This window comes from Diceros bicornis, chromosome 33, assembly GCF_020826845.1.
Source record: "Diceros bicornis minor isolate mBicDic1 chromosome 33, mDicBic1.mat.cur, whole genome shotgun sequence".
NCBI classification, from domain to species: Eukaryota; Metazoa; Chordata; class Mammalia; order Perissodactyla; family Rhinocerotidae; genus Diceros; species Diceros bicornis.
This window is the reverse complement of record NC_080772.1, coordinates 5,461,493-5,487,124: the sequence shown is the minus strand read 5'-3', so window position 1 is coordinate 5,487,124 and position 25,632 is coordinate 5,461,493. Positions and strand designations below refer to the sequence as shown.

The 25,632-nt window shown below is 38.2% G+C and overlaps 1 protein-coding gene across 1 annotated transcript in view; it reads left to right on the top strand.

Moving 5' to 3' along the window:
* The window catches only part of PXDNL (peroxidasin like), a gene marked incomplete at its 5' end in the record, with an annotated part of 424,640 nt that extends 399,366 nt beyond the window's left edge, over nt 1-25,274 (top strand). The window contains 3 exon segments of the mRNA XM_058528993.1: nt 2,815-2,944; nt 24,260-24,373; nt 25,143-25,274. Of these exon segments, the coding sequence (XP_058384976.1) occupies nt 2,815-2,944; nt 24,260-24,373; nt 25,143-25,274 (376 nt within the window).
* Between the last annotated feature and the right edge of the window lie 358 nt (nt 25,275-25,632).

Here is a 25,632-nt window from a genome sequence, read left to right as displayed (position 1 = left end):
CTTGGCCAGTTATTGAATCCGGCCTTTCACTTGGTTTGTAATTGACTCTACTAGGTGGGATGTTTCACCAGTGCATAGTCAGGAATGGATGTTGGATCCACATATTTGCAGGCAATTTCCCTTTTCTTCTACGATGTGGATGGGGATCTGGCTCTTCCAGTCCTGTCCAGAAATACCTGGCCTGGATAGCAACACCTATTACCTCCCCTTTGTCCTGCTCTACAGCCACATCCAGGTCCTTCCACAAAGATTCATTTCACTTGTTTCAGCTAAAAATTAATGTATATTATTATCTAAACTCTTAAGACTGTGGTGGCCTCATTGAAGTTCTGCTTACATGTTGCCTCAGTAAATCAGCTAAAGATTGGTTGATTTCATTTTGAGCCTCCTGCCAATCTTATCAAACTTTTACTCAAATACAAACCTTGCAACCGAGAGTTCCGTTTATCGTTAATCTGATAATAAAAAGATAATTAGAGCTTTGTTTTGTCTTGTGACTGCACACATTCAGTAATCCTTTGTAGATTGTTCTGTTGTAGGGAAGTGTACCAGAATTGTTTAGACAAAGAGGGTCAAGTCCCCTCAGTGGACGCGCACAAATCACTCAGGTTGTGATTTCACACAGGCAGTAGGCTCAGCACTGGAGTGAATTCCACGTTTCCTTTTCTCTGCACGTTCATCTTTCTTGCATTTACCCTCTCTTGGTCACAAACTGGGCCTTCCTTTCAATACGCCATTCATGACTTAAAATCATTTTAACTTGATAAATATTATTACCTTTTCTTATAAACTCTATGCTGAGTTTCATGTTTTCAATAAGAATTTGAAATATAGCAACATCCATAATGTCCATCTTTTTTTTCATTTGTTTTTCAATAATCTCCCCCACTGGTATCCTTGTCTCTCTTCTCTCCTTCCACATTGTCTGAAACACAATCCAATAATGCTTAAAATCACCCTCAGCTCTTCATGGAGGGAAAACAGCCTGTGTAGTGGTTCAGAAGGGATTTAAAAAAAATTTTTTTAAATCCTGATTTGCATCCCACCTGTGCAATTTAAAAGCTATGTAATATGGACATGCTAACAACTTTCTAAGCTGCAGTATTCTCATCTGAGAAACAGGGCTGCTTAAAGTATGTCTTAGCACTGCTGGTGGATTGAGCAACACCATAAGGACTCCAGCACTGAGACTGTTGCCTGGTGCAAAGCAGACACGACTACATGGTTCCTGCAATGGATAAAGAACTACAGTCCTCTTTATGCAGCTTCCCTGACTCCTTCCCCAGCCCCACCCTTCCACCCTTAGGCAGAAGTCATTGCCTTCTTATTCATCTTCCTGATACAAATGTTTTATTTCCTGCTTCCTTATCAACCAATCTTTTCTGAGAGAATGTGAGCAGCCTACTGGAAGCACCTTCATATCTGTCTTAGCATAATGCCTGACACATGACGTACACCCAACACATACCTGTTAAACTGTGAATACCATCTTATTGTACAACATCTGGTCTTGTCCACATTAGCCATTCCCCATGTTCCCACATTCGGTACTTTAGATCTTGGTTATGTCATTGTACAGTCACGCAGACTTCTTTGTGGTTAAATCCCCTTCGATTAGACACTGAGGATTTATAGGAGAGAGCACCATGAGAACAAAAGTACCAAATCATTTTAATTAAAATTATCTATTTTTATTAGTATTATCCATATCAACACTGTATACAAATCGATTTTAACACAGCACCACAATAAAAGCTGGCATGTGGCCACTATTGATTCATGGCACCTCTAATTCACAGTGTCTAAGGGACATAGAGTTATCTACTGACTAAGGTACTGGCATTGTAACTTCTGTTCTTTTTCAATGCTTCCTTTTTCTAAATTCCCTCTCCGATGTAAGCTCTATAACCTGTCCCTAATTTAGAAATTGTTTTACAAGCTAATAGGATGTACTGTTTCTGGCAAGCCATTTCCTTACTGAACAATAGAAGACATACATCAAACAGAACAAAGCAGAACAATTTTCAAAGTTCAATGGCTTCTTCACAAGGAGCAACTTTTAACAAAATTTGGAAAAAGATTGAAAACTTGAGACACAGATAACATGTCAACTAAATCAAATCTATATAAAAAATATTTTGAACAATACTTCATAATTGTAGATGGATGTAACTTTCATTTCAATTTCACAAACTTGTTATTTACCTCTGTCTTTTGAGAACTTCAGTTAAGCTGTAAGTTTAAGAAACATATCTTAAACTCAACCCAAGACTTTTCGTTTCCTTTTATTATGGACAATACTAAGCTATTTTGTATCTGGTTTAAGATTAGATTTTTGTCAGACATAGTATCCTTATCTTAATTTAGGTCTTGCCACGCATTTATAATAGAGCAAACAACTTTCCCACCTGGGCGCAACATAATGTGTAATATTTAATTTCTCACTGCTTTTTCACTGTGTAATGAACAATTCATTAGGAAAAGACATACTTCGAGATCTAAATAATATGTCAAATAAGCATGTAATACTACATGACATTCCCTTTATTCGTAAGAAGTAGCTCCTTATCATTTTAAATAAACTACGTGAAGCAGATATAACACTCTGGATTGTCTTCTTATATGCCATTTAATTTTTTTATGCCATTTACTTTTAATTTCTAATTCCAGTCACATCTTTTTCATTTTATGATCATGCAGAGCAACAATCACAATGCCTTGTACATTCCAAATGCCTAAGGAATGTTTGCTGATTTCTTTTATCCTTGTGCAACTTTTATTTTTCAGCATTTTATTTGCTTTTTGTATAAACAGGGAACAAGATAATTTGTATGTGGATGAAGATGGTAGAAATATGATGCTTATGGCAAAACCAAAATTCTCCTAGGATTTCAGCAGTTTTGCAGCAGAAATTCAAAAAACCAGCAAAGATCTCAGAGAGTAGGTTTGTCTTTTCCTCAAGTCACATGCCTTTACTGTACAGATTGGAACAATAAATTAGAAAGAAATCTGTCCAGTAACTCTTCAAAGATGCAGCATAGTGGCAGAATCATAACTACGTATAGGTGGAGTTTCATAGTAATAAGCAGTTGAATTAGGGGAAGGAGGACTTGGGTAAAACTCACATCACAAAGATGTAGATAACCTTGTTCTTTCGACCTAATGCCAACGTCCTCAATACACAAGGGCTCTCCGCTCACTGTTTCTGAGCTCTTTGTCAGTGCATTTCTGAACACCTGCAGTTGTGTTTGGGGGCTCTCTTCATCTCTGTGGATGTAGATAATTTGTAACAGGCATGACACATGCTTTTATCTTTTTTTTTTCTTTTGGAATGGAGTCAAAGAAGCCTCTTAGGGATTTCTGTTTTGTCTGGCTTTCCTTTTCTGAAAAAGTTATTGTTAAAAACAAAATTTCCACACTCCTCTACACTTTTGCTTATTTTCTCAGTTATTCTAGCTCATGGTTTATTTAATTTTTCCTAAAATTTGGGAATAAATCAATGAGAGAGATTTGGCTTGTATTAGAAATGGCAATGTGGATGTTTTTATTCAGAAATGGACGTCTGATTTCTTTCAAGCCATGGTGCCAAGCTAGCACCTTCTTAGACTTCAGTGTCACTGGGAAGCACACCCTTTCCTTTGTAGCATCAAAGGGCTTGAAGCAGAAAGCGCTGTGGGAGTATGGGGAGAGCCCAGCATCTACCCTCAGGAGCTTCTGCCGTTACTAGTGTCTGACCTGGGCAATTTATTTAACACTTAGAATAAGTGTCCTCGTCTGGATTTTCAGGAATATTGTGAGCATCAAATGAGATTACATGGCAGAAGCACTCAGTGAACTGTAACCCCTTTAAAATATTACTGTTGCTTTTGGATGTAAACACGTCACCTCATGTAGAGATGCGTGACTACCTGCAGCGTGTGCTGCACTCAGAGGCTGCAGGCAGCCGTGGTCTGCATCCGTGTGCCACCCATCAGTGAGCACCCTTCCCCGTGACCAGAGCACCCATCATTGAAGTCGCTTGTCCAGTCTGAGTCTGAACATAAATCTGAAAGACGTGAGGCATTGTTTCTAGAAGGTTACTCTTCCATCATGAAATGGGTGGTGTGACCTAGGACTCTGGGACACCACTGAGTCTGGGAACCTGTATTTCATCTGCAGTGAGTTCCTGTGTCACAGAAGAGAGAAGTTATAATGGATGGGGAGGGTGCTCAGTGCTGGGCTAGAGTAGGTGGCCCTGCTAATTTAAACACTAATCCATTCATTCATGCAGCAAATTCTTTTTTCATAAATTTGTTTTATGGATTTGCAGACCTAGGTAGAATCCATAAGCAACATTTGAGTCCAATTTTATCTACATATTGGTGGTGAAAATTTTATCTTTGATATGTGCTGTAGTGATTAAAAGCATCCCAGACACCCCAGGACTGCAGAAGGTGGCACTTCTAGGTGTCCAAAAACATTCTGAAGTAGCACATATCTGCAGACGTGTTTTTCCCTGTGAACTGGCTCTATCTCTTCCGTTACACTGTAATTCTCTTAAGGGCTGGGACTCTCACTGCTGGGTCCTCAGTGCCTGACACATAGTACTTGTGCAAAAATAATGCATGTTTCTTTTTGTTGGAACACAAAAAGTTAGCTCCGGCTCTATCAGGAGTATAAAGAGTGTGATAGAGCTGGGCAGGCTAGAAGAAGCAGTTGGAAGGTCCTGAGAGCTCTTAAATAGAGGTCAGAGGTTTACCTGAGCTGTGGCCAGGACACACAGGCAGGAAGAGGTTGCAGTAGCACGTGGTGCCATGTGCACACTGAATAACATGTAACAAAACTCGACAGATGAGAATTAAATGAATATATAAATACGACAACACCAGCACCGGGTGGCTCTCAGCAGCATCTACAACTATACCAGAGCAGTAAGCTCTCAGAGTGGACAGGATGATGAAGACAGATTTTCTGAGGGCAAAGCACATTTTCAGATATGACAAGCCCTTATAGGGTCTGTGAAATTAACACGTGCTGTTAATTAGTTATTTGCTGTACAAAGACATGAGTTTTAATGGTCCACGTTGAAATACACGTTGTGACAGTGAGCCTCTTAGCTAAAGAGGGATATTTCTGATTGTGCAGCATGTCAACTTTGTGTCTTTGCTATTACTCATCAGCATGGATGCAATAAGTCCTATAAAGAATTAAAAAAAAAACCCACCAAACTCATTATTTTATGAAAAATGAGCATACAGATAAAGTCAATGTGCATTTCTAGTGGTGAAATTAAAGATGATGATGAAGTAGATTAAACAAGACGTAGAAACTGTATTCTATAGTGGTACTCATCACTGGAGAGACTGCTGTTCTTTTTTTTGTGTGTGAGGAGGACTAGCCCTGAGCTAACATCTGATGCCGATCCTCCCCCTTTTTTCTTGAGGAAGAGTGGCCCTGAGCTAACAACGGTGCCCATCTTCCCCCACTTTATATGGGACTCCGCCACAGCATGGCTTAACAAGCGGTGCGTCGGTGCGCGCTTGGGATCCCGCCGCAGCAGAGCGGGAGCACTTAACCGCTTGCGCCACCAGGCCGGCCTGAGACTGTTGTTCTTGAGACCCATTTCTTGTCAACGTTAAGCAATCCAACCTCCAGTTATTAGCTGAGGGTTTCCAACCTTTCCTTCTAACCATAGGTAGCATTATGTTTATGGGGCTGTGAAATAGTGTCGGTCTTGATGTTTTCCATTGTTGATTGTTTACATTTATTACGTGACTTTAGCATTTCTAGGAGTGATATTTCATTGTTGTTGGTCCCTTAACTGTGATAGAATCAAACTAACAAAAGTGGACTGCCAGTTTCCACGGTGTGTTATAACTGTTTTTTACTTAGTGGATTACCGTAGATTATATTTGTTTTTTAATATGATTCTAATCATTGTGGAGATAACTAGAGCCATAACTACCCTCAGAACATTTAATCATTTCAATGTGAGATTGTGCCTAATTTACCCGGATGTGGAGAGTAAGTGTGTGGGAGAGAGGGTATATAATGAACAATGAGATGACATATAAGAATTTATACCTTTAATTACAATTAAACACTTAGTGAGGTCTTCAAATTGTTTGATGTCACAGTAACTGCTTTATAAAGAATAGTTGAAACTTGGAGACAAGTTCTCAGATCCCTGGTATCATTGTGAATGAATATAGAGAAAAATAAGACACACATTCAGACTCAAACCTCAAATTTTCTGATGAAATGAATGAATAATGAAATTTCTAGTGAAATCTAGACCATTAAAATCAGTTCTTAAATGATTTATTTCAAATTCTATTTAACTTAAATAGACAGATAAGATTTCATTTAATTTAATATTTCAAATTAATAAAATAAGCATATGTATAAATTCAAAATCACAAAATTGAACTGTAGTCTTCATATGGTGGATGCTTTTTCCATAGCCCTTTGGGATAAAGCATATATTTTCTCCTTATCTAGAAGCTGTCATACAGATATTCATTATTTTATGGTTGAGGTTTATGGTTCTTACACCTCTGTCATTATGACATTATTGGCCAGAGCTAGAATTTATTTAAAGTGTTAAGGCTAGGAATATATCCTGCAGCTATATCATTTACCTATAGAAAATAAAATGTTCTGTATATTTTAATGCAATTTCTTGGGCCATAATCTAACAAAAATTGGAGTCTACTTGTTTTGTTACAGAGACCTAAATTTTCACAGAGTTATATAATCATGACAGGTAATTTATTTTTCTATAGCTTTTCTGAAATTGTGTCATATGTTATCAGATCTCACAAACTTTATGACACAACTCAAAAAAGTACCTAATTTTGAGTGTTGATGAATAGTACAGTAGAGATACACAGATATCACTAAACAATTTGTACATACTTACTTAAAAGCATTTGGAATATCACATCAATTTTATGACATTGTAGAGAGAATTTTCCTTTTTGACATTTTAGTATTTCTTATGAAGTGATTTGCAAGTACTTTTAAGAAATCTTTTAATTGAAAGATGAAGCTCTACAATTAAGTTTAAATGTAAATTTATTTTATTTCCCAAGGGGATGTATTGTATAAGTCAGGTTTCAGTGAAAATAACAGAAACCTCTCTAGGTATTTCAAGTAGGATGTGTTTTAATACAAGAAGTCAGGGGTTTTCACAGCTGTTGGAAGAATGAGAGGAACAGAGGTCATAGAAACAGCTGCTGAAGCTGTTGATCCACAGGAGCTCACCAAGAAGCCACAGTGAATCTCAGCAATCTTTGCAGAAGCCTCAAGCTTAGCCTATGCATCTGCTGACAACTGTACTTGAGAATAATAATGGATTCTCCTTCCGGATCTTACATGAGTGCCTGTCATTGGTAGACTCTAGCCCCGAATCACAGGAGAGAAAAAGATTGGGGTATGATTTTCTAGGTTTCTCCTCTGAGATCTGTGGAAAATGATGCTAATGATCATAGGTTGACAATAGACAACCCAGAGCCCATATTTAGAGAAGATCATGTAGTTCAATGTAACTTGGTAATTGGTTGGGCATTGGGAAAGATGGAACATGAGGATGAAAAGAGACTTTGTGATCCAAAAGACAAAATTCTTGTTCTGAATTCAAATTAGTTAAAACAAACAGATATGAAGAGAGACATAGAGATTAATAGATTGACCACTATATTAATCTAAAGTGAGTCCTTTTTATGAGTGCAAAGAGGGCAATATTAATAATAATTAGGCCTGGAAAAAAAGTATAAATTCAAACTATTCCAGAAAATCCAGCTCCATCATTTTATTGAACAAGTAAATGAGGATGAGTGAAAGAAAGGAATCAAAGATACTCCCGAGGCTTCTTTTGAATTAGGGGACGGGTAACATTATTATTATAATAACAATTATAGAAGGTGAAACAATTAAAGCTAAAGGAAGTTGTGACATATGTAAGGAACAGAAAGATGTCAAGTATAGCTGGAGAATAGGTAATCAAGAATGAGAAAAACCACACGAGATGAGACTACAGAGGCAGAAAGTGTCTAGATAAGAAGGCCTTGTAAGCTCATGCAAAGGATTTTCTCCCGGAGAAAATGTGCACGAGGAAGCTGTTAGGAGAGTTTAGGAACATGAATGATGCTTTGTATTTGGATTCAAAGAATTTCATCGGGTTGCTGTATGAGAACTAAATAAAGGCATATGAAAGTGGCTGTAGTGATCTGCTGTTGTTATCCAGAAGTGAGTGGATGGTGGCTATGGTGATGATCTTAGAAAAGAAGAAAATGGACGATTTTTGGAGGGATAATTGTGAAGTAGAATGATCAAGAGTTGGTGACTGTCATAGCAATTCCACTTTGATTTGGAGAAGCTCCTGCCCAAGGTGAGGTTCTTCTGTCGAAACTCATTTGGTATGGACAAAGGAAGGTTTATTACTCATACGGTTGGGGAAGTCCTGAGGTGAGGGGAGAGTAGGATGACTCTCTGGAAGAAAGTCTGGAACAGTCAAAGAGAATAGTGAGTTCACAGTCATTCGTAAAGGGGAAGTCCCATTAAGATTTGAAAGAAGCAGTCACTTGTGAAAAATTTAAAAGAGGCAGCAAGAGAGCACATGTGCTTGTGTCATCATCAGACGTATCAGGATGCTACGGGAGGCTACAGACACAGGCAGGAAATGAGGCTCAGGGTCACTGAGTCAAACATCAACAGTAGTCCAAGTTTCTTTTCTATGTCCTTCACAGGTAGCTTGTTAACTGTGCAAGAAGAAAGTGGTAAAGGGCAAGAGAAGTATACAAAGTATGTTCTCTGAACACAATGGAATTAAATTAGAAATGAATAACAGAAAGAAATTTGGGAAACTCAAAATACATGGAAATTGAACACAATCTTAAACAACATATAGGCCAAATAAGAAATCATAAGGGAAATTAGAAAATACTTTGAGATGAACAAAAATGAACCCAAAACATACCAAAACATGGGATGTATCTAACACAGTGTTTAGAGGAAAACTTACAGTTGCAAATGCCTATATGAAAAAATATCTCAAATTAATAACCTACTCTTCCATTTTAAGAGACTTAAAAAGAGAAAACTAACCAAAAGCAAGCAGAAGGAAGGATATAATAAAGATTAGAGTGGATATTAATGAAGTAGAGAGCAGAAACAGAAACAATAGAGAAAATCAACACAACCAAAAGTTAGTTCTTTGAAAAGATCAACAAAATTGACAAAACTTTTAGACTGATCAAGAAAAAAAGAAAGACGATTCAGATTGGTAAAATCAGGAATGGAAGAGGGAATACTGCTGCTGACCCAATAGAAATAAAAACGATTTTAACTGGACACGATGGACAACTGTATGCTAACAAATTAGATAACTAGATGAAATGGACATATTCCTGCAGAGACACACACTACTAAAACTGATGCAAAGAGAAATAGGAAACCAGAATAAACCTAAAAAAACCACATAGAACTAGTAAAAAAAGAAAAAACCTCCACTTTTCACAAAGAGAAGCCTAGGTCCAGATGGCTTAATGGTGAATTCTACCAAACATTTAAAGAAGAATTGGCACCAACTCTTCACAAAGTCTTCCAAAAAAAAAAAAGAGGAATGAGCAGTTTCCAACTCATTCTATGAATCCAGTATTACACAGACACCAAAGCCAGCTATCACAAGTACATATTAATATCTCTTATGAATATAGATGCAAAACTCCTCAGCAAGATATTAAGAAATGGAATGTAGTAGCAACATATATAAAGCGTTATACACATGGGCAAGGGGAATTCATCCCAGGAGTGCAAGATTGGTTTAACATGTGAACACCAATTAATGTAATATACCACATCAAGAAAATAAAGGACAAAGCACATGGTTACTTTAATCTCTTCAAAAAATGCATTTGGCAAAATCCAACACCCTTTCATTATAAAAACAAACTAAATGTAGAAAGGACGTTTCTTAACGTGGGTATCTTCAAAAAACCTGGAGGTAACATCATACTCAGTGATGAAAGACTGAATGCTTTTCCCCTGAGACCAGGGCCAAGACAAAGATGACTGTTCTAGCCATTTCTTTTCAAATTGTGCTGCACATTCTAGCCATGGCAATAAGACAAGAAAATTAAATAAAAGGCATAAAAATTAGGAAGGAAGAAGTAAAATTATCTCTAGTTGTAGATGACATGACCTTGTATATAGAAAATCCTAAGGAATCCACTATAGTTTTTTAGTTTAATAGTTTATTCAACTATTTTTCTGGTAGTTTATTAAAACTAATAACAAACCTTCAGTGTTGCACAATACAAGATTAGCAGATATAAATTAATTCTATTTCTGTGAGCTAAGAATAAGCAATCTGAAAATAAAATTAATAAAAATATTCCATTTATAATAGTATCCAAAAGAGTAAAATACTTAAGAATAAAAGATACAAGAGAGGTAAAAATCTCTAACTCTGAAAACCATGAAATGTGGTTGAAAGAAATTAAAGATCTAAACAAATGGAAAGACATCCTGCATTCATGGATTGGAAAGCTCAATATTGTTAAGATGGCAATACTCCCCACAGTGACCTAAAGATTCAATATGTTCCCTGTCAAAATCCCAAAGGCCATTTTTGTTGTGGATTGAATTGTGTCTCCCCAGAATTCATATGTTAAAGCCCTAACTCCGAATACCTCAGAATATGACTCTATTTGGATCTAGAGCTTTAAAGTGGTGAATAAGGTAACTCGAGGCCATTAGGGTGGGCTCTAATCCAATCTGACTGGTGTACTTATAAGAAGAGGAGAGTAGAACATAGGAGAGACACGGGAGGGTGAGGCACAGAAGACCATGTGAGGACACAGTGAGGAGTTGGCCATCTAGAAGTCAAGGAAAAAGGCCTGAGAAGAACCCAACATTGCCAGACCCTTGATCTTGGACTTCCAGCCTCCACAATATTACAAAATAAATTTTTGTTGTTAACCCACTCAGTCTGTGGTATTTTATTATTGCAAACTAACAGATTTTGGTACCATGAAATGGGATGCTGCTGTAACAAATACCTAAAAATGTGGAAATGGCTTTTGAGGTGCCATTGGTAGGTTGTCTTTTCATTTTGTTGATGGGTTCCTTTGCTGTGCAGAAGCTTATTAGTTTGATGTAGTCCCAACTTGTTTATTTTTGCTTTTGTTGCCTCTGCTTTTGGTGTCAAATCCAAAAAATCATTTCCAAGACCATTGTCAAGGAGCTTACTCCCTATATTTTCTTTTAGGAGTTTTATGGTTTCAAGCCTTACGTTCAAGTCTTTAATCCATTTTGAGTTGATATTTGTGTATTGTGTAAGATAGGGGTCCATTTTATTCTTTTGCATGAGAAGTGTGTCTCTTATATGCAGCATAGATATGTGTCTTGATTTTATATCCATTCAGCCACCCTATTTCTTTCCTTTTCTTTTCTTTTTTTTTGCTGAGGAAGATTGGCCCTGGGCTAACATCCATGCCCATCTTCCTCTACTTTATATGTGGGATGCCTGCCATGGCATGGCTTGATAAGCGGTGTGTAGGTCTGTGCCTGGGATCTGAACCTACAAACCCCAGGCCTCTGAAGCAGAGTGCATGAACTTAACCACTATGCTACCAGGCTGGCCCCCACTCTATTTTCTTTTGATTGGAGCATTTAGTCCATTGACATTTAAAGTAGCTATTGATAAGTATGTACTTGTTGCCATTTTGTTACTTTTTCTCTGCATGTTTTTGTAATCCTTCTCTGTTCCTTTTTTCTTCTCTTGCTCTCTCCCCTGTGATCGATGGCTTTCTTTAGTGTTATGTTTGGGTTCCTTTCTCTTTATTTTTTGTGTATTTATTATAGGTTTTTGGTTTGTGATTATCATGATGTTCTTATATAATAACCTAAGTAAATAGCAATCTATGTTAAGTCAATAGTCCCTTAAGTTTGACCTGTTACTGAAAGCCCTACACTTTTGTCCCCCCCGTTTTATGTTTTTGATATCATGTTTTACCACTTTCATTTTTGTGTATCCCTTAACCTCTTATCATGGAAATAGATATCTTTAGTGCTTTTCTCTTTTGACCTTCATACTAGCTTTTTAGGTGGTTGATCCACTACATTTAGTGTATATTTGCCTTTATCAGTTACATTTCTTCTTTGATAATTTTCTTATTTCTATTTATGGTCTCTTCTTTTCCACTTAAATAAGTCCCTTTAGCATTTCTTGTAAGGCCACTTTAGTGGTGATGAACTCCTTTAGTTTTTGCTTGTCTAGAAAACTCTTTACCTCTCCTATTCTGAATGATAACATTGCTGGGTAGGGTTTTCTTGGCTGTAGGTTTTTTCCTTTCAACACTTTGAATATTTCATGCCACTCCCTTATAGCCTGTAGGGTTTCTGTGAGAAGTCAGCTGATAGTCTTATGGGGTTTCCTTTGTATGTAACTTGTTGCTTTTCTCTTGTAGCTTTTAGGATTCTCTCTTTATCTTTAATTCTTGACCTTTAATTATAATGTTTCTTGGTGTGGGCCTCTTTGGGTTCATCTTGTTTGGTGCTCTCTGTATGTGGATGTCTGTTTCCTTCCTCAGGTTAGGGAAGTTTTCAGCTATTATTTCTTCAAATAAGTCCTCTTCCTCTTTGTCTGCCTCTTCTCCTTCCGGGACATCTATGATATGGGTGTTAGTGCACTTGATGTTGTCCCAGACGTCCTGTAGACTGTCTGGATTCCTTTTAATTCTTTCTTCTATTCAGTTTGGGTGATTTCCTTTACTCTGTAGTCCAGATCACTGATCTGTACTTCTGTATCATCCACTCTGCTATTGATTCCTTCTAGTAAGTTTTTCATTTCCATTATTGTATTCTTCAGTTTTGGTTGATTCTTTTTTATATTTTCCAATTCTTTGTTGACATTCCCACTGTGTTCATCTATTCTCCGAAGATCAGTGAACTTCCTTATGACTATTAGTTTGTACTCTTTATCAGATGGATTGTTTATCTCTGTTTTGTTTAGTTCTTTTTCTGAGGATTTGTCCTGTTCCCTTATTTGGAACGTATTTCTTTGTATCCTGATTTTGCCTACTTCTCTATGCTTATATGTATGTATTAGGTAGGTCAGCTGCATCTCCCAATCTGGGAAATGTGGCCTTATGTAAGAGATGCCTTATGGAGCCTAGCAGTGTGCATCCCTCTTGTCACTCATGTCAAATACGCCAAGAGTGTCCCCTGTGTGGGCTATGTGTGCCTTTCTGTCGTGGTGGGGGTGCTATTGCTGCAGGTGCACCGGTAGGTTAGGCTGGCCCCCGAGCTAGCTGGTTGTAAGTGTGCACCAGGTGCATCTGCTGTGGTCACTCTCTGTGGTCACAGCCCAGCACAGCTGGCTGTGGATCTAGTAGCACACAGCTGCTCCTCCTGTTTTGCTGTTAAATGAGTCAGGCCCCAGTGTGGCTGGTTGCTGGCTCAGGAGCTCACAATTGCTGCAGGCCTCTGGTGCAGCCCTCTGCAGTGTGCAGCTGTTTTCAGCTCTCTTTTGGGCAGGGTAAGCCTCTAGCCTTCTATGGCTATGCTGCTTTGTGGAATGTAGCTGCCTCAGGAGTGCAGATTGGTGGAGCTGGCCCCGGGTGCGTGGAAGGCAGGGAAGATCCCCCAGTGGCTGTTTGCAGTGGCCCATAGCACAAGTCTGCTGTGGGCCCACACTCTCTGCCATCCCTGGGCCCTCACGCCGCCAACAGGGGCCTGCATGCGTGCCTCGCTGACACAAACCCACTCATCCTGCCACAGAGATCCCACACACCCCACCTACGTGGACCCAAAATTCCCCTGTAGGCTTGCTGGTGGGTAGGGTCAGTCCCTGCGGTGGGCTGCCTGATGTGGCTGGCTGCTTGATTGCCTTGGGTGCTCTAGTGGGTGGGGTAGACTGCTGTGCTGGCAGGCTAGAGGAAATAATCTAAGGGCAGCTACCAGCGTCTGTGTCAGCACGCCTGTACTAGGTCACAATAATGGCTACTGCCAGTGTCTCAGTCCCTGTGAGGGATGGGCCCAGCTGCCTCCTGCCTCTCCAAGATGCACTCTGAGATTAGTAAGTGAGTCACTTTTACCAATGGACTATGGACTTTTCTATCTGGCTGGTTTTCATGCTGGTTTCTGAATTGGGTGAATCTGTGCATGGGCCCCTTAAGAGCAGGTTTTTCTTGCTCTGAAGTTCTATAGTTTTCTTGGGCATATTCTCCATGGTTTTTCACAGCCAGCAGAGCCAGATATTTTGTGGTCTCACCTCAGTGGTGCTGAATCTAAGGGCTATGATGCCTAATGTGGAGCTCAGTTCCCCTGCTTCTCCGGGAAAAGCTCTGTACCTTTGAGATGGCTCTCGTCTGTGTAGTGCCGTAGCTAGGATGTGGTTTTTTCCTCAGTGGAGCTGTAATTTCTGACACTTCCACCTCTGTCAGTGTTGTCTCTTGTTGTGAGGGTTCTTTTTACCCAGTTTCCAGATCTCTCTCAGAGGAAATTTCTCCACAGGGAGTGGTAGATTTGCTGTGTCTGTGGGAGGAGGTGAGTTCAGGGTCCTCCTACACTGCCATCTTCCAAACTCTATACCCATAAAGTAATTCCAGATGAGAGAAAGCTACCACACAGAGCCACACAGGAGTCTGCACCTGGGGACAGGGTAACAGCCTATTCTTTTACACTTGTCTAAGGTTGCTTTATGGTCCAGAATTTCACCTATCTTGACAAAAGTTTCATGTTCTTTGGGACTTAGCTGGGTCTCTGCTCCAATTTTTAAATTTTTGGACCTAGACGAAAGGAGCACCCCTCTCTGGAATATACTTTTCTTGGCATCAGGAAAAGAGCAATGCTGGGACTGGTGTTTACAGCTTCTCTTAGGTATGACCCACATTAGTTCTGTCATGTGCCATCGGCAAGGGTGGGTTATGGAGCCAGATCTGATTGCATTGGGACAGAGGTATACTACTCCCAGAGAAAATGACCAGAGGGGTCCATAGAGAAAGTTCCACAGGAGAGGGCCATTGAATTTTGTGAACAAAACAATACAATCACAGGCCACTTCCAATGTGGAAAACTTTGGTGACAAAATTGTGTGGGCCTCAGGAATAATGACCACTTAATAAGACTGATCTAAATTCAGTCAAGTATTCCAGTAAATACTTGTGGTTTTCTATAAATTGTGATTAGATTCACTCTAATTTAAATTGCAAATTTTAGATTCAAAGTCACTTTTTAGTGTATTCTATAAAATGGAATACTACTTTTTAAAGGGAAGACTTGTTCTCTGGATGAGTTTTGCTAAAATTATAAGTTCTTAGATTATTTACCTTTCTGATTGGGTCTCTAAGGGGGATTTAGGAGTTAGAATTTCTTAAGCAGGAGAAGATTTATAAGCTCAAATCTCCAAAATCACTCCTTTACTTAAAAGAAAAAAACATAACTGTAAATAATGTGTATGGAGAGCCTCTAATGAGAACTGTATTAGTCTGTTAAGGCTGCTGTTACAAGGTACCATAAACTGGACAGCTTAAACAACAGAAATGTATTGACTTACAATTCTGGAGGTTGGAAGTCCATTATAAAGGTGTTGGCAGGGTTGGTTCTTTCTGAAGGTGGTAAGGGAGAATCTGTTCTATGCCTTTCCCCTGGCTTCTGGTGGTTTGCTGGCCATCTTGGGCATTTCTTGTCTCACAGATCTCTGCCTTCATCTTCACATGGTGTTCTCCCTGTGTGTGTCTATGTCCAAACTTCCCCCTTTTTATGAGCACATCAGTCATATTGGATAAGGAGCCTACCCTATTCCAGTATGACTTCATCATAACTAATTACACCTGCAATGACCCTATTTCCAAATAACATCACATACTGAGGTTCTGGGGGTTAGGACTTCAAGGTAGAAATCTGGGGAGGATGCTACTCAATCCATAACCATGCAAATAGGGATTCTACTAGAATGCAGGTCAACAATGACATTATTGTCAGTGTTGCTGCTTTGATGCAACAGCTACTTTGTGGAGAATGGAACAATGTGTTGTGGTGAGTTAGCATTTGATTAAGTTATTAAACTTGCATAAGAAGTTAATAAATTATACAGAACAGTAATTTTTGGATAAATTAAGTAAAAATTTTACATAAAAACAGTGTATGATGAAGCTTTGGTTTCTGGGAAGATAGAGTAGATACAGTTTTGCCTATTTCTTATAGTATGTACAACTAAAAATCCTGGACATCATATATAAAAAAAATATAAGAAGACTCAGAATGGTGGAAAGAAGAAAGCAAACTGGACATGGGCCTTGAGGCCCAAGGAAGAATATGATGTTGAATTTCCTGGATTTTTGTTTTTTTCTCATGTAACCCAGTTTGGAACTGAATAACCTGGCAACCTTGAAATGACAATAGGTACAGGAAAAAAAGGTCCCAGTAAAAACTTACTATCTCTAGGCAAAAGACCAGGAAGCGGGCAACTTACCAATAGAGAAAAGTTTTATACAAAACCACGCTACCCCAGCCAAACCCCACAGTCAGGGAATAGAACACAGAGAAATGAAAAACAGAGACAATAAATGGTAAACAAAGAATAAATTGGCATATTTAAGCTCTAACATATAAATAATCATATTAAATGTAATTGTTCTAAATACACCAAATAAAAGAGAGATATTAACCAACTTGATCAGTAAAACAGGGCCCAACTGTATGCTGTCTACAAGAAACTGACTTCAAATATAACAATATAGGAAGACTGAAAGTAAAAAGGTATATAAAAATATATATCATGCAAACATTATTCAAAAGAAAACAGAGGTGGCTAAATTAATATTAGATAAAATAGATCTCAGAGAAAAATTTACCAAAGACAGAAAGGGACATTATATAATAATAAAAGGACCAACCACAAAGAAGACAAATCATAAATGTATATGCACTAATCAGCAGAACTGCAAAATACACGAAGCAAAAACTAATAGAACTGAAAGGAGAAATAGACCAATCTACTATTATGGTTCAAAATTTCAACATCCCTCTCTCAACAATAGAGAAAACATCTAAAAAGAAAAGTCAGCAAGATTTAGAAGAATGCAAAAATACCTTCAAACAACAGGATCTAATTGACTTATTCAAACAATAACAGAATACTGCCTCTTTTCAAGTGCCTACTTCAAGTACAGGCATACCTCAGAGAAAGTGTGGGTTCGGTTCCAGACCACTGCAATAAAGCAAATATCACACTAAAGCGAGTCACAGAAATTTTTTGGTTTTCCAGTGTATGTAAAAGTTATGTTTACACTGTACTGTAGTCTATTAAGTGTGCAATAGCATTATGTCTAAAAAAACAATGTGCCTACCTTAATTAAAAAATTCTTTATTGCTAAAAAATGCTAGCCACCATTTGAGCCGTCAGCGAGTTGTAGTCTTTTTGCTGGTGGAGAGTCTTGCCTCAATGTTGACGGCTGCGGACTGATCAGGGTGGTGGTTACTGAAGGCTGGGGTGGCTGTGGCAATTTCTTAAGCTAAGACAACAATGAAGTTTGCTGCATACATTGATTCTTCCTCTTCGTGAACAATTTCTCTGTAGCATGCAATGCTGTTTGATAACATTTTACCCATAGTAGAACTTTTCAAAATTGGAGTCAATCCTCTCAAATCCTGCCACTTCTTTATCCACTAAGTTCATGTAATGTTCTAAATCCTTTGTTGTCATTTCAATAGTCTTCACAGCATCTTCACCAGGAGTAGATTTCATCTCAAGAAACTACTTTCTTTGCTCATCAATAGGAAACAACTCCTCATCCGTTAAAGTTTTATCATGAGATTGCAGCAATTCAGTCACATCCATTTCTAACTCTAGTTGTCTTGCTATTTCCATCACATCTGCAGTTACTTCCTCCACTGAAGTCTTGAACCCCTCAAGGTCATCCATGAGGGTTGGAATCAACTTCTTTCAAAACTCCTGTTAATGTTGATATTTTGACCTCTTCCCGTGAATCATGAATGTTCTTAACAGCATCTAGAATGGTGAATCCTTTCCAGAAGGTTTTCAATTTGCTTTGCCCAGATCTATCAGAGGAATCACTATCTATGGCAGATATAGCCTTACAAAATGTATTTCTTAAGTAATAAGACTTGAAAGTTGAAATTACTCCTTTATCCATGGGCTGCAGAATGGATGTTGTGTTAGCAGGCATGAAAACAGCATTAATCTCATTGTACGTCTCCATCAGAACTCTTGGGTGACCAGGTGCACTGTCAATGAGCAGTAATATTTTGAAAAGATTTTTTTTTTCTGGCCAGTCGGTCTCAACAGTGGGCTTAAAATATTCAGTAAACCAAGTTGTAAACAGATATGCTGTCATCTAGGCTTTGTTGTTCCATATAGATCACAGGCAGAGTAGATTTAGCACAATTTTTAAGGGCCCTAGGATTTTCAGAATGGTAAATGAGCATTGGCTTCAACTTAAAGTCACCAGCTACATTAGCCCCTAACAAGAGAGTCAGCCTGTCCTTTGAAGCTTTGAAGTCAGGCATTGACTCTTCTTCTCTAGCTATGAAAGTCCTAAATGGCATCTTCTTCCAATATAAGGCTGTTTCATCTACATTGAAAATCTATTGTTTAGTGTGTAGCCACCTTCATGGATTATTTTAGCTAGATCTTCTGAACAACTTGCTGCAGCTTGGACATCAGCACTCGCTGCTTCACCTTGCACTTTTATGTTATGGAGACGGCTTCTTTCTCTAAACCCCATGAGCCAACCTCTGCTAGCTTCAAAGTCTTCTTCTACAGCTTCCTCACCTCCTTCAGCCTCCATAGAATTGAAGAGAGTTAGGGCCTTGCTCTGGATTACGCTTTGGCTTAAGGAAATGTTGTGGCTGCTTTGATCTTCTATCCAGACCACTAAAACTTTCTCCATATCAGCAATAAGTCTGTTTTGCTTTCTTATCTTTCATGTGTTCATTAGAGTCACAATTTCCTTGAAGAACTTTTCCTTTGCATTCACAACTTGGCTAGCTGTTTGGTGCAAGAGGCCTAGCTTTCGGCCTATCTCTGTTTGAAACATGCCTTCCTTGCTAAACTCAATCATCTCTAGCTTTTGACTGAAAGTGAGAGATGTGTGACTCTTCCTTTGACTTGAACACTTAGAGGCCATTGTAGGGTTATTAATTGGCCTAATTTCAATATTGTTGTGTCTTGGGGAATAGGGATGCCCAAGGAGAGAGAGTGAGATGGGGGAATGGCAGGTCTGTGGAGCAGTCAGAACACACACAATGGTTATCGATTAAGTTCACTCTCATATGGGCAAGGTTTGTGGCATCCAAAAACAATTCCAAAAGTAACATCAAAGATCAATGATCACAAGATCACCATAAACAAATATAATAATAATGAAAAGTTTGAAATACTGTGAAATCTACCAAAATTGACACAGAAAAAAGATGTGAACAAATCCTGTTGCAAAAATGACACCGATGGACTTGCTTGACTCAGGGTTGCCACTAATCTTCTATTTGTAAAAAATGCAATATCTGCAAAGCAAAATAAAGTGAAGCACAATAAAATGAGGTATGCCTATACCAAGATAGACCATATTCTGGGTCATAAAAGAAACCTCATTAAATTTAAAAGAACTCAAGTCGTACAGAGCATGTTCTCTAACCACAATGAAATAAAACTAGAAATAACAGGAAGACGACAACAGAACAATAGCCAAATACTTAGAAACTAAATAACACACTTTTGAATAGCTCCATGCCAAAGAAGAAGTCTCAAGGGAAATAAAAAAAACTCACTGAACTGAATGAAAATCAAGCATAAATTAACATAAAGCAACACAGAGAGGGAAATTTATAGCCCCAAATGCATACATCAGAAAAGAGAGAAAGTCTCTCAAATCAATAATTTAAGCTTCTACCTCAAGAACCTAGAAAAGTAAGAACAAAATAAACTCAAGGCAAGCAGAAAGAAGGAAAAATCTATAACATAAATTTGACAACTTAGACCAAATGGACCAATTCCTTGAAAAACACAAGCTACCACAATTCACTCATTATGAAAGTGAAAATTTGAATAGCTCTATAACTGTCAAAGAAATTGAATTAGTAATTTAAAAAATTCCTTGCAAAAATTTCCATGGGTAGATGGTTTCACTGGAGCATTCTACCAAACCTTTAAAGAAAAATTAACACTAATTTTCCAGAAATAACAGAGGAGAGAATACCTCTCCATTCATTTTTGAAGATAGTATTATTATTACACCAAAACCAGACAAAGATAGTACAAAGAAAGAAAACCATCGACCAATATCCCTCATTAATATGGATGCAAAAATCTTTAATAACATATTAAAAAATAGAATACAGCAATATGTAAGAAGAATTTTACAACATAATTAAGTTGGGTTTATTCCTGTAATCTAAGGCTGTTTTAATATTCAAAAATCAATCAAGGTAACCCACTATATTAATATCGCAAATAAAGTAAGGATGTCCATTCTCACCACTCTTATTAAACACAGTGTTAGAAGTTCTTACCAGTGCAATAAGACAAGCAAAGGAAAAGGTCTATAGACTGGAAAGGAAGAAATAAAACTATTTTCAGATGACATAGTTACCTTTGTAAAATATCACAAAGAATCTACCAAACAACTCCTAGAATTAATAAGCTAGTTCATCAAAGTCACAAGATATAAGATAAACATACAAAAATGAGTTGTATTTCTGTATACCAGCAAGGAACACATGGAAGGATAGGGAAAGGAAAGTCATGGCCCAGCATGGTCTATAACTCCCCACCAAACATCCTTTTATTCTCAAGACTTTGTAAGTCCAGAACAAATCTTCATCATGTGCTATCTCTCTTATATTCAGGAAATAACTTGAAGATTCTCAGGTTATTTCCTTTCTTGCAGAGTTTCTTTGTCATTTCATTAAAATTTGAAAATATTTTATCTTTAAGTGTCTGAAGTTTACAATAGCTGTGTTAACTGTCATTTGTTTATTTTGCTTTTCTATACTTTTCTCTTTGAGGACAGAAGTTACCACCTCAATATCTTTTACATATTTTAGAACTACCTCTACTCTTTTTTATTCTTTTGGAATTTATTCAACTTTACTAATGTTTTTCCATTTCCCTAGTATTTTTAGAAATAATTTTTTTTCTCCTAGTCTTCTAGGCTATAATCACTAATATCTCTAGAGATTTTTCTGATTTTCATTCCCCACACCTATGAACCTACTGAGGCAATGGATAATTTGGTCCACACCTAATCATTGTAAAACTGTATCATTTCTGCCTCTATCACAATTTTAAATTTATCTCATCATCCTCTCTCTTCTCACTGCTCATATAAAGCCAGAGATCCAGTCTTTTTAGTTCATTAGTGTTTAGCTGGTACATATTAGGTGCTTAATCTTCCTATTGGGTAATGAATAAACCAACGAACAATGGATGCCACTTCCCAAGTGTAGGCACTGTGATACTAAATTACCTCCAAAGGGCCCATCCTGCTGTCCTACCTCAATCCAAATATGGTAAAATATTTTATAGAATCAAAATAGTTTTACATCAAGATTTTTTGCTTCCTCAATGAAATTTAAGTTTATGGATATTCATGGCTCTTTGAAACATAGTCCTAACCCATCTTTTTATCTAATTTCAAAATAATCCTTTTCATATGTTTTATGTTCTATCCAAGTTGTAATACTCACTGTTCACTCTCCCCTCTTTTTAACTTATTTCACACATTTTTCCTTTAACTGAAATGTACTGTATCCACCCACTTGCAGGCCCATGTGTGTACTCCTATAGCCAAGTACCACTTTTATTCAAGGCCTAGCTCAACTACCACTTAAATTGTAAATTCTTCACTGGTTACTCCCTTTCCCATTCCATTTTTCTAAAAATAATTGTTTTTCCTTGAACTCTTATATCATTGTGTATACACTTTTATAGCATACAACATCTGGGTTTGTATCATATTTATTTTTGTACAAATTCACTCTCCCCTGCCAGGCTGCAGACTCCTTAAGAATAGAAACCCAGGATTATTTATCATTATAATCTCCTGTAGGCCTAGCTGACAAATAGCAGATGCTCAATAACTATTTAAAAATAAATCATTGCTTTTATGGTTTTTAAGTCTGGTCAATTGTTTGTCTCAAAAATTTTCTTGGGCACAATAATTTTTGCCACACATGAACAACCTTGGTTAAGTATTTGAAATTATTTTATATTTTCCAACCACATAACAGAGTTCAGAAGAATATGAAAGGAACACGCATTAGAGGATAATAATAACGATGCATAGGTATAGTGTGATACACTAGAAAGGTTGCTTGAGAATATGGGATTGAGCCCTCATGATGCATACATTACAAATACCATAACAAATACCACAGACCAGGTGGCTTAAAAAACACAGAAATTTGGGGCTGGCCCGGTGGCGCAAGCGGTTAAGTGCGCGCGCTCCGCTGCGGCGGCCCGGGGTTCGCTGGTTCGGATCCCGGGCGCGCACCGACGCACTGCTTGGTAAGCCATGCTGTGGCGGCGTCCCATATAAAGTGGAGGAAGATGGGCATGGATGTTAGCCCAGGGCCGTCTTCCTCAGCAAAAAAAAAAGAGGAGGATTGGCGGATGTTAGCTCAGGGCTGATCTCCTCACACACACACACACACAAAAAAAAAAAAAACACAGAAATTTATTTTCTCATAATTCTGGCAGCCTAAAGTCCAAGACGAAGGTGTTGACAGGGTTAATTTATCCTGAGATCGCTCTCTTTGGTTTGTAGATGGCCATCTTCTCCTTGTATCTTCACATGGTCCTTCTACTGGGTGTGTCTGTGTCCTAATCTCCACTTCTTGTAAGGACACCAGTCATATTGGAGTAGGCCCCATCTATATGACCACATTTTAACTTAATTACTTCTTTAAGGACCTTATCTCCAAATACAGTCACATTCTGAGGTACTGGGGTTAGGACTTCAAAGTATGAATTTTGGGAGGGACACAATTCAGCCCATAACAGTGCAGTTGCAACTTTCACAAGTCATCCAGTGCTCTTGGACTTAGCCTCTTCTTTTGTAAAAGTATATTATTTACATCATTTCTAAAATATTTCTCAATTGAACATCTTTAATTTCCCCATGGATTATTACTCTTCTGTAATGTATTCTCTAGAGTAATATCGTGGTGAATGTCACCATCATTTATGTACCTTATGAATACTGGGACTTTGGAGTCATCTTGCATTCTTCTCTTTTCCCTCCCTCCACATCCAACCAACCACCACTACCTACTAAGTGGCTCTTACTGGATCTCACTTCTTCCTTCCTCCTCTGAGCCCATATGGGTCTCCTTGCCAGTTTCTCTGCTTTCAGTTCCAACTCTCACCAGTCTATCCTTCATATGGCCATTAGAGTTATCACTGGAATTTTTTCCGATTGTCTAGAGACTATAATATGTAAATTAATTTATACAACTAAAGGTCCTAATTTTGTTTGCTGCCCACTCATCCAGCCTGAACCCCCACCAACATTCCCACTGTGCCTTTTACCCTGCACAACAGTTTACGTTCCTGGGATACTGACCTCCCCCTGCTTCCCATGCCTTGGCCAAAACTTTTTTCCATGTGTCTGAAATGTCTTTTCCCCGCTTGTTCTCCTGAAAAACTTAGTCATATTTCCACTTACAGCTCAAATGCTTTTTCCCAGGTGAGGCCTCCCCTGATTCCCTGAGGCAGAACTGGGAGTGGCTTGTCTTTTTCTTCGGACACACCCTCATTATCTAATTGGCTTATAGCTGTGGTCTGTCCAGCAAATCTTAAGATCATTGAGACCTGGATTGTTGGCTTTATCTTCAAAACTTAATAAAATGAATGTTATGTTTGTGAAATGGGTGCTGTTTATGATAACCTAGGTTCAAAAAATAAAAACAAATATTTAGTTGAATTAATATTTATGCTTACCGAGATTTTCCAAATATGTAATTTTATTCATTTGATTTTAATTCCATTTCTTTTATAAATTGTTTCAGATAGTAAATCTGTTTCCAATATTTTGCCACACATAGGGAACTATTTATTAGCTTACATACTGGATGATTCAGATTTATTAAGTTTTGAGTAAAAATGTTAAGAAAAATTATATTGGCTTTGAAGTTTCTTTTGCCTTCTAGGTGTGTTCTTACAGAATAGAGCATTCCATCAAGCCGTGTTATTTATCAGCTTTGTTGTTCCTGTTTCAATTCCCACTTTCCTTTCCTTCCCCTCCTTTTTTAGATAAACAAGCTGGAGGCCGGCCTTCGGCAAGCAGGATGCACAGATGACAATGGGATTCGCAGGAAGCACAGCGAACACTGGAGGAAAGAAGCCTGCATTACCTGTACCTGTAAGGTGTGTGCTGCTAGAAGTTTCCCCACCCTGCTCTTACTGCTTTACTTCTGCTCGCCTGCCAGTTGAGAAATACCTGAAACATTCAAAAAGAAAAACATATCCTTTTTGTGAATACATTCTAGGCAAATTTTTAAGGTCAAGCTATTGATGTGAGATTTCTGATTATAGATAAAAATGTAACTACTATCTAATGAGGACTTGCCACATACCACGAGGGCTTTTCACATTGTCACTAACAAATGAGAGAACTGAGGCTCAAGGAGTTGATGGAACGTTGCTCAAGGTCACACAAGTGAACTGAGGCAGAACTGGGGCTTGAATTCATCTCATTGTTCTCCAGTCTGGCTTGCTACAAATGTGGCCTGAAAGCTCCTAGTAAACTACACTAATTCTATATAAATGTTAAAAGGTGTTATCATGGTATCCACCAAAAGAAAAACGCGCAGTTTTTATTTAGTTTTCTTTTTGAACAGAGCTGATTCTGCTCCCCTCGCCCTTCCCCGTAATGAACCACATGAGCCTCCTATGCCTGCCGCGCCCCATGCCTTACGGTTTGGGAGGTCACATCTTATAGGTCAGCACTTCTAATTGCACTCATTCTTCACATGTGTAGAAGTAAAGAATTAATAGGAACTACATGTAAAAATTAGCTCATACCCTGAGTAATTGTCACTGAATTGAAATAGCTTATCAGACTATATAAGAAACTTTTTAAAAAGTAATTTCACTGTAAGAAACATGGGGATAATCTTCCAATGTTGCCTTTCAGAGTGGCCAGGTCACCTGTATGGTGGAGACTTGTCCCCTGGCTCCGTGCTCTAGTCATGAATTGGTGAAAGGAAGCTGCTGTCCAGTGTGCAGAGACCCCCGACTGCCAGCTGACTCCCCAGAGAAACGCTGACCTGCGTCATGTGCTCTGGAGCGCATGCAGGGAATCAGGAAAGCAGCCAGGCCCTCCGTCCTTCAGCGCTTTGACCCGCAGTCACACTGATCTAAGAGCAAGTTAGTTCATCTAAGCCTTCAACATACCGACGATCTTTCATCTTTTCATTTTCTACCACTCCTTGAAATAATGCAAAATTAAAAGCTATAAAGTGCATAGGGATTATTTTATCTTAAGAAATATTTTTTGCTGTAAGATACCAGTTTTATATACCACATGTAGAAACACACAGAACATCATGTGATATTTTTTAGAAATCTGAGCATTGTGGAAAATCTCTCGTTTAAAAATTCAGAGAGATTTTATTCTCTCTAGG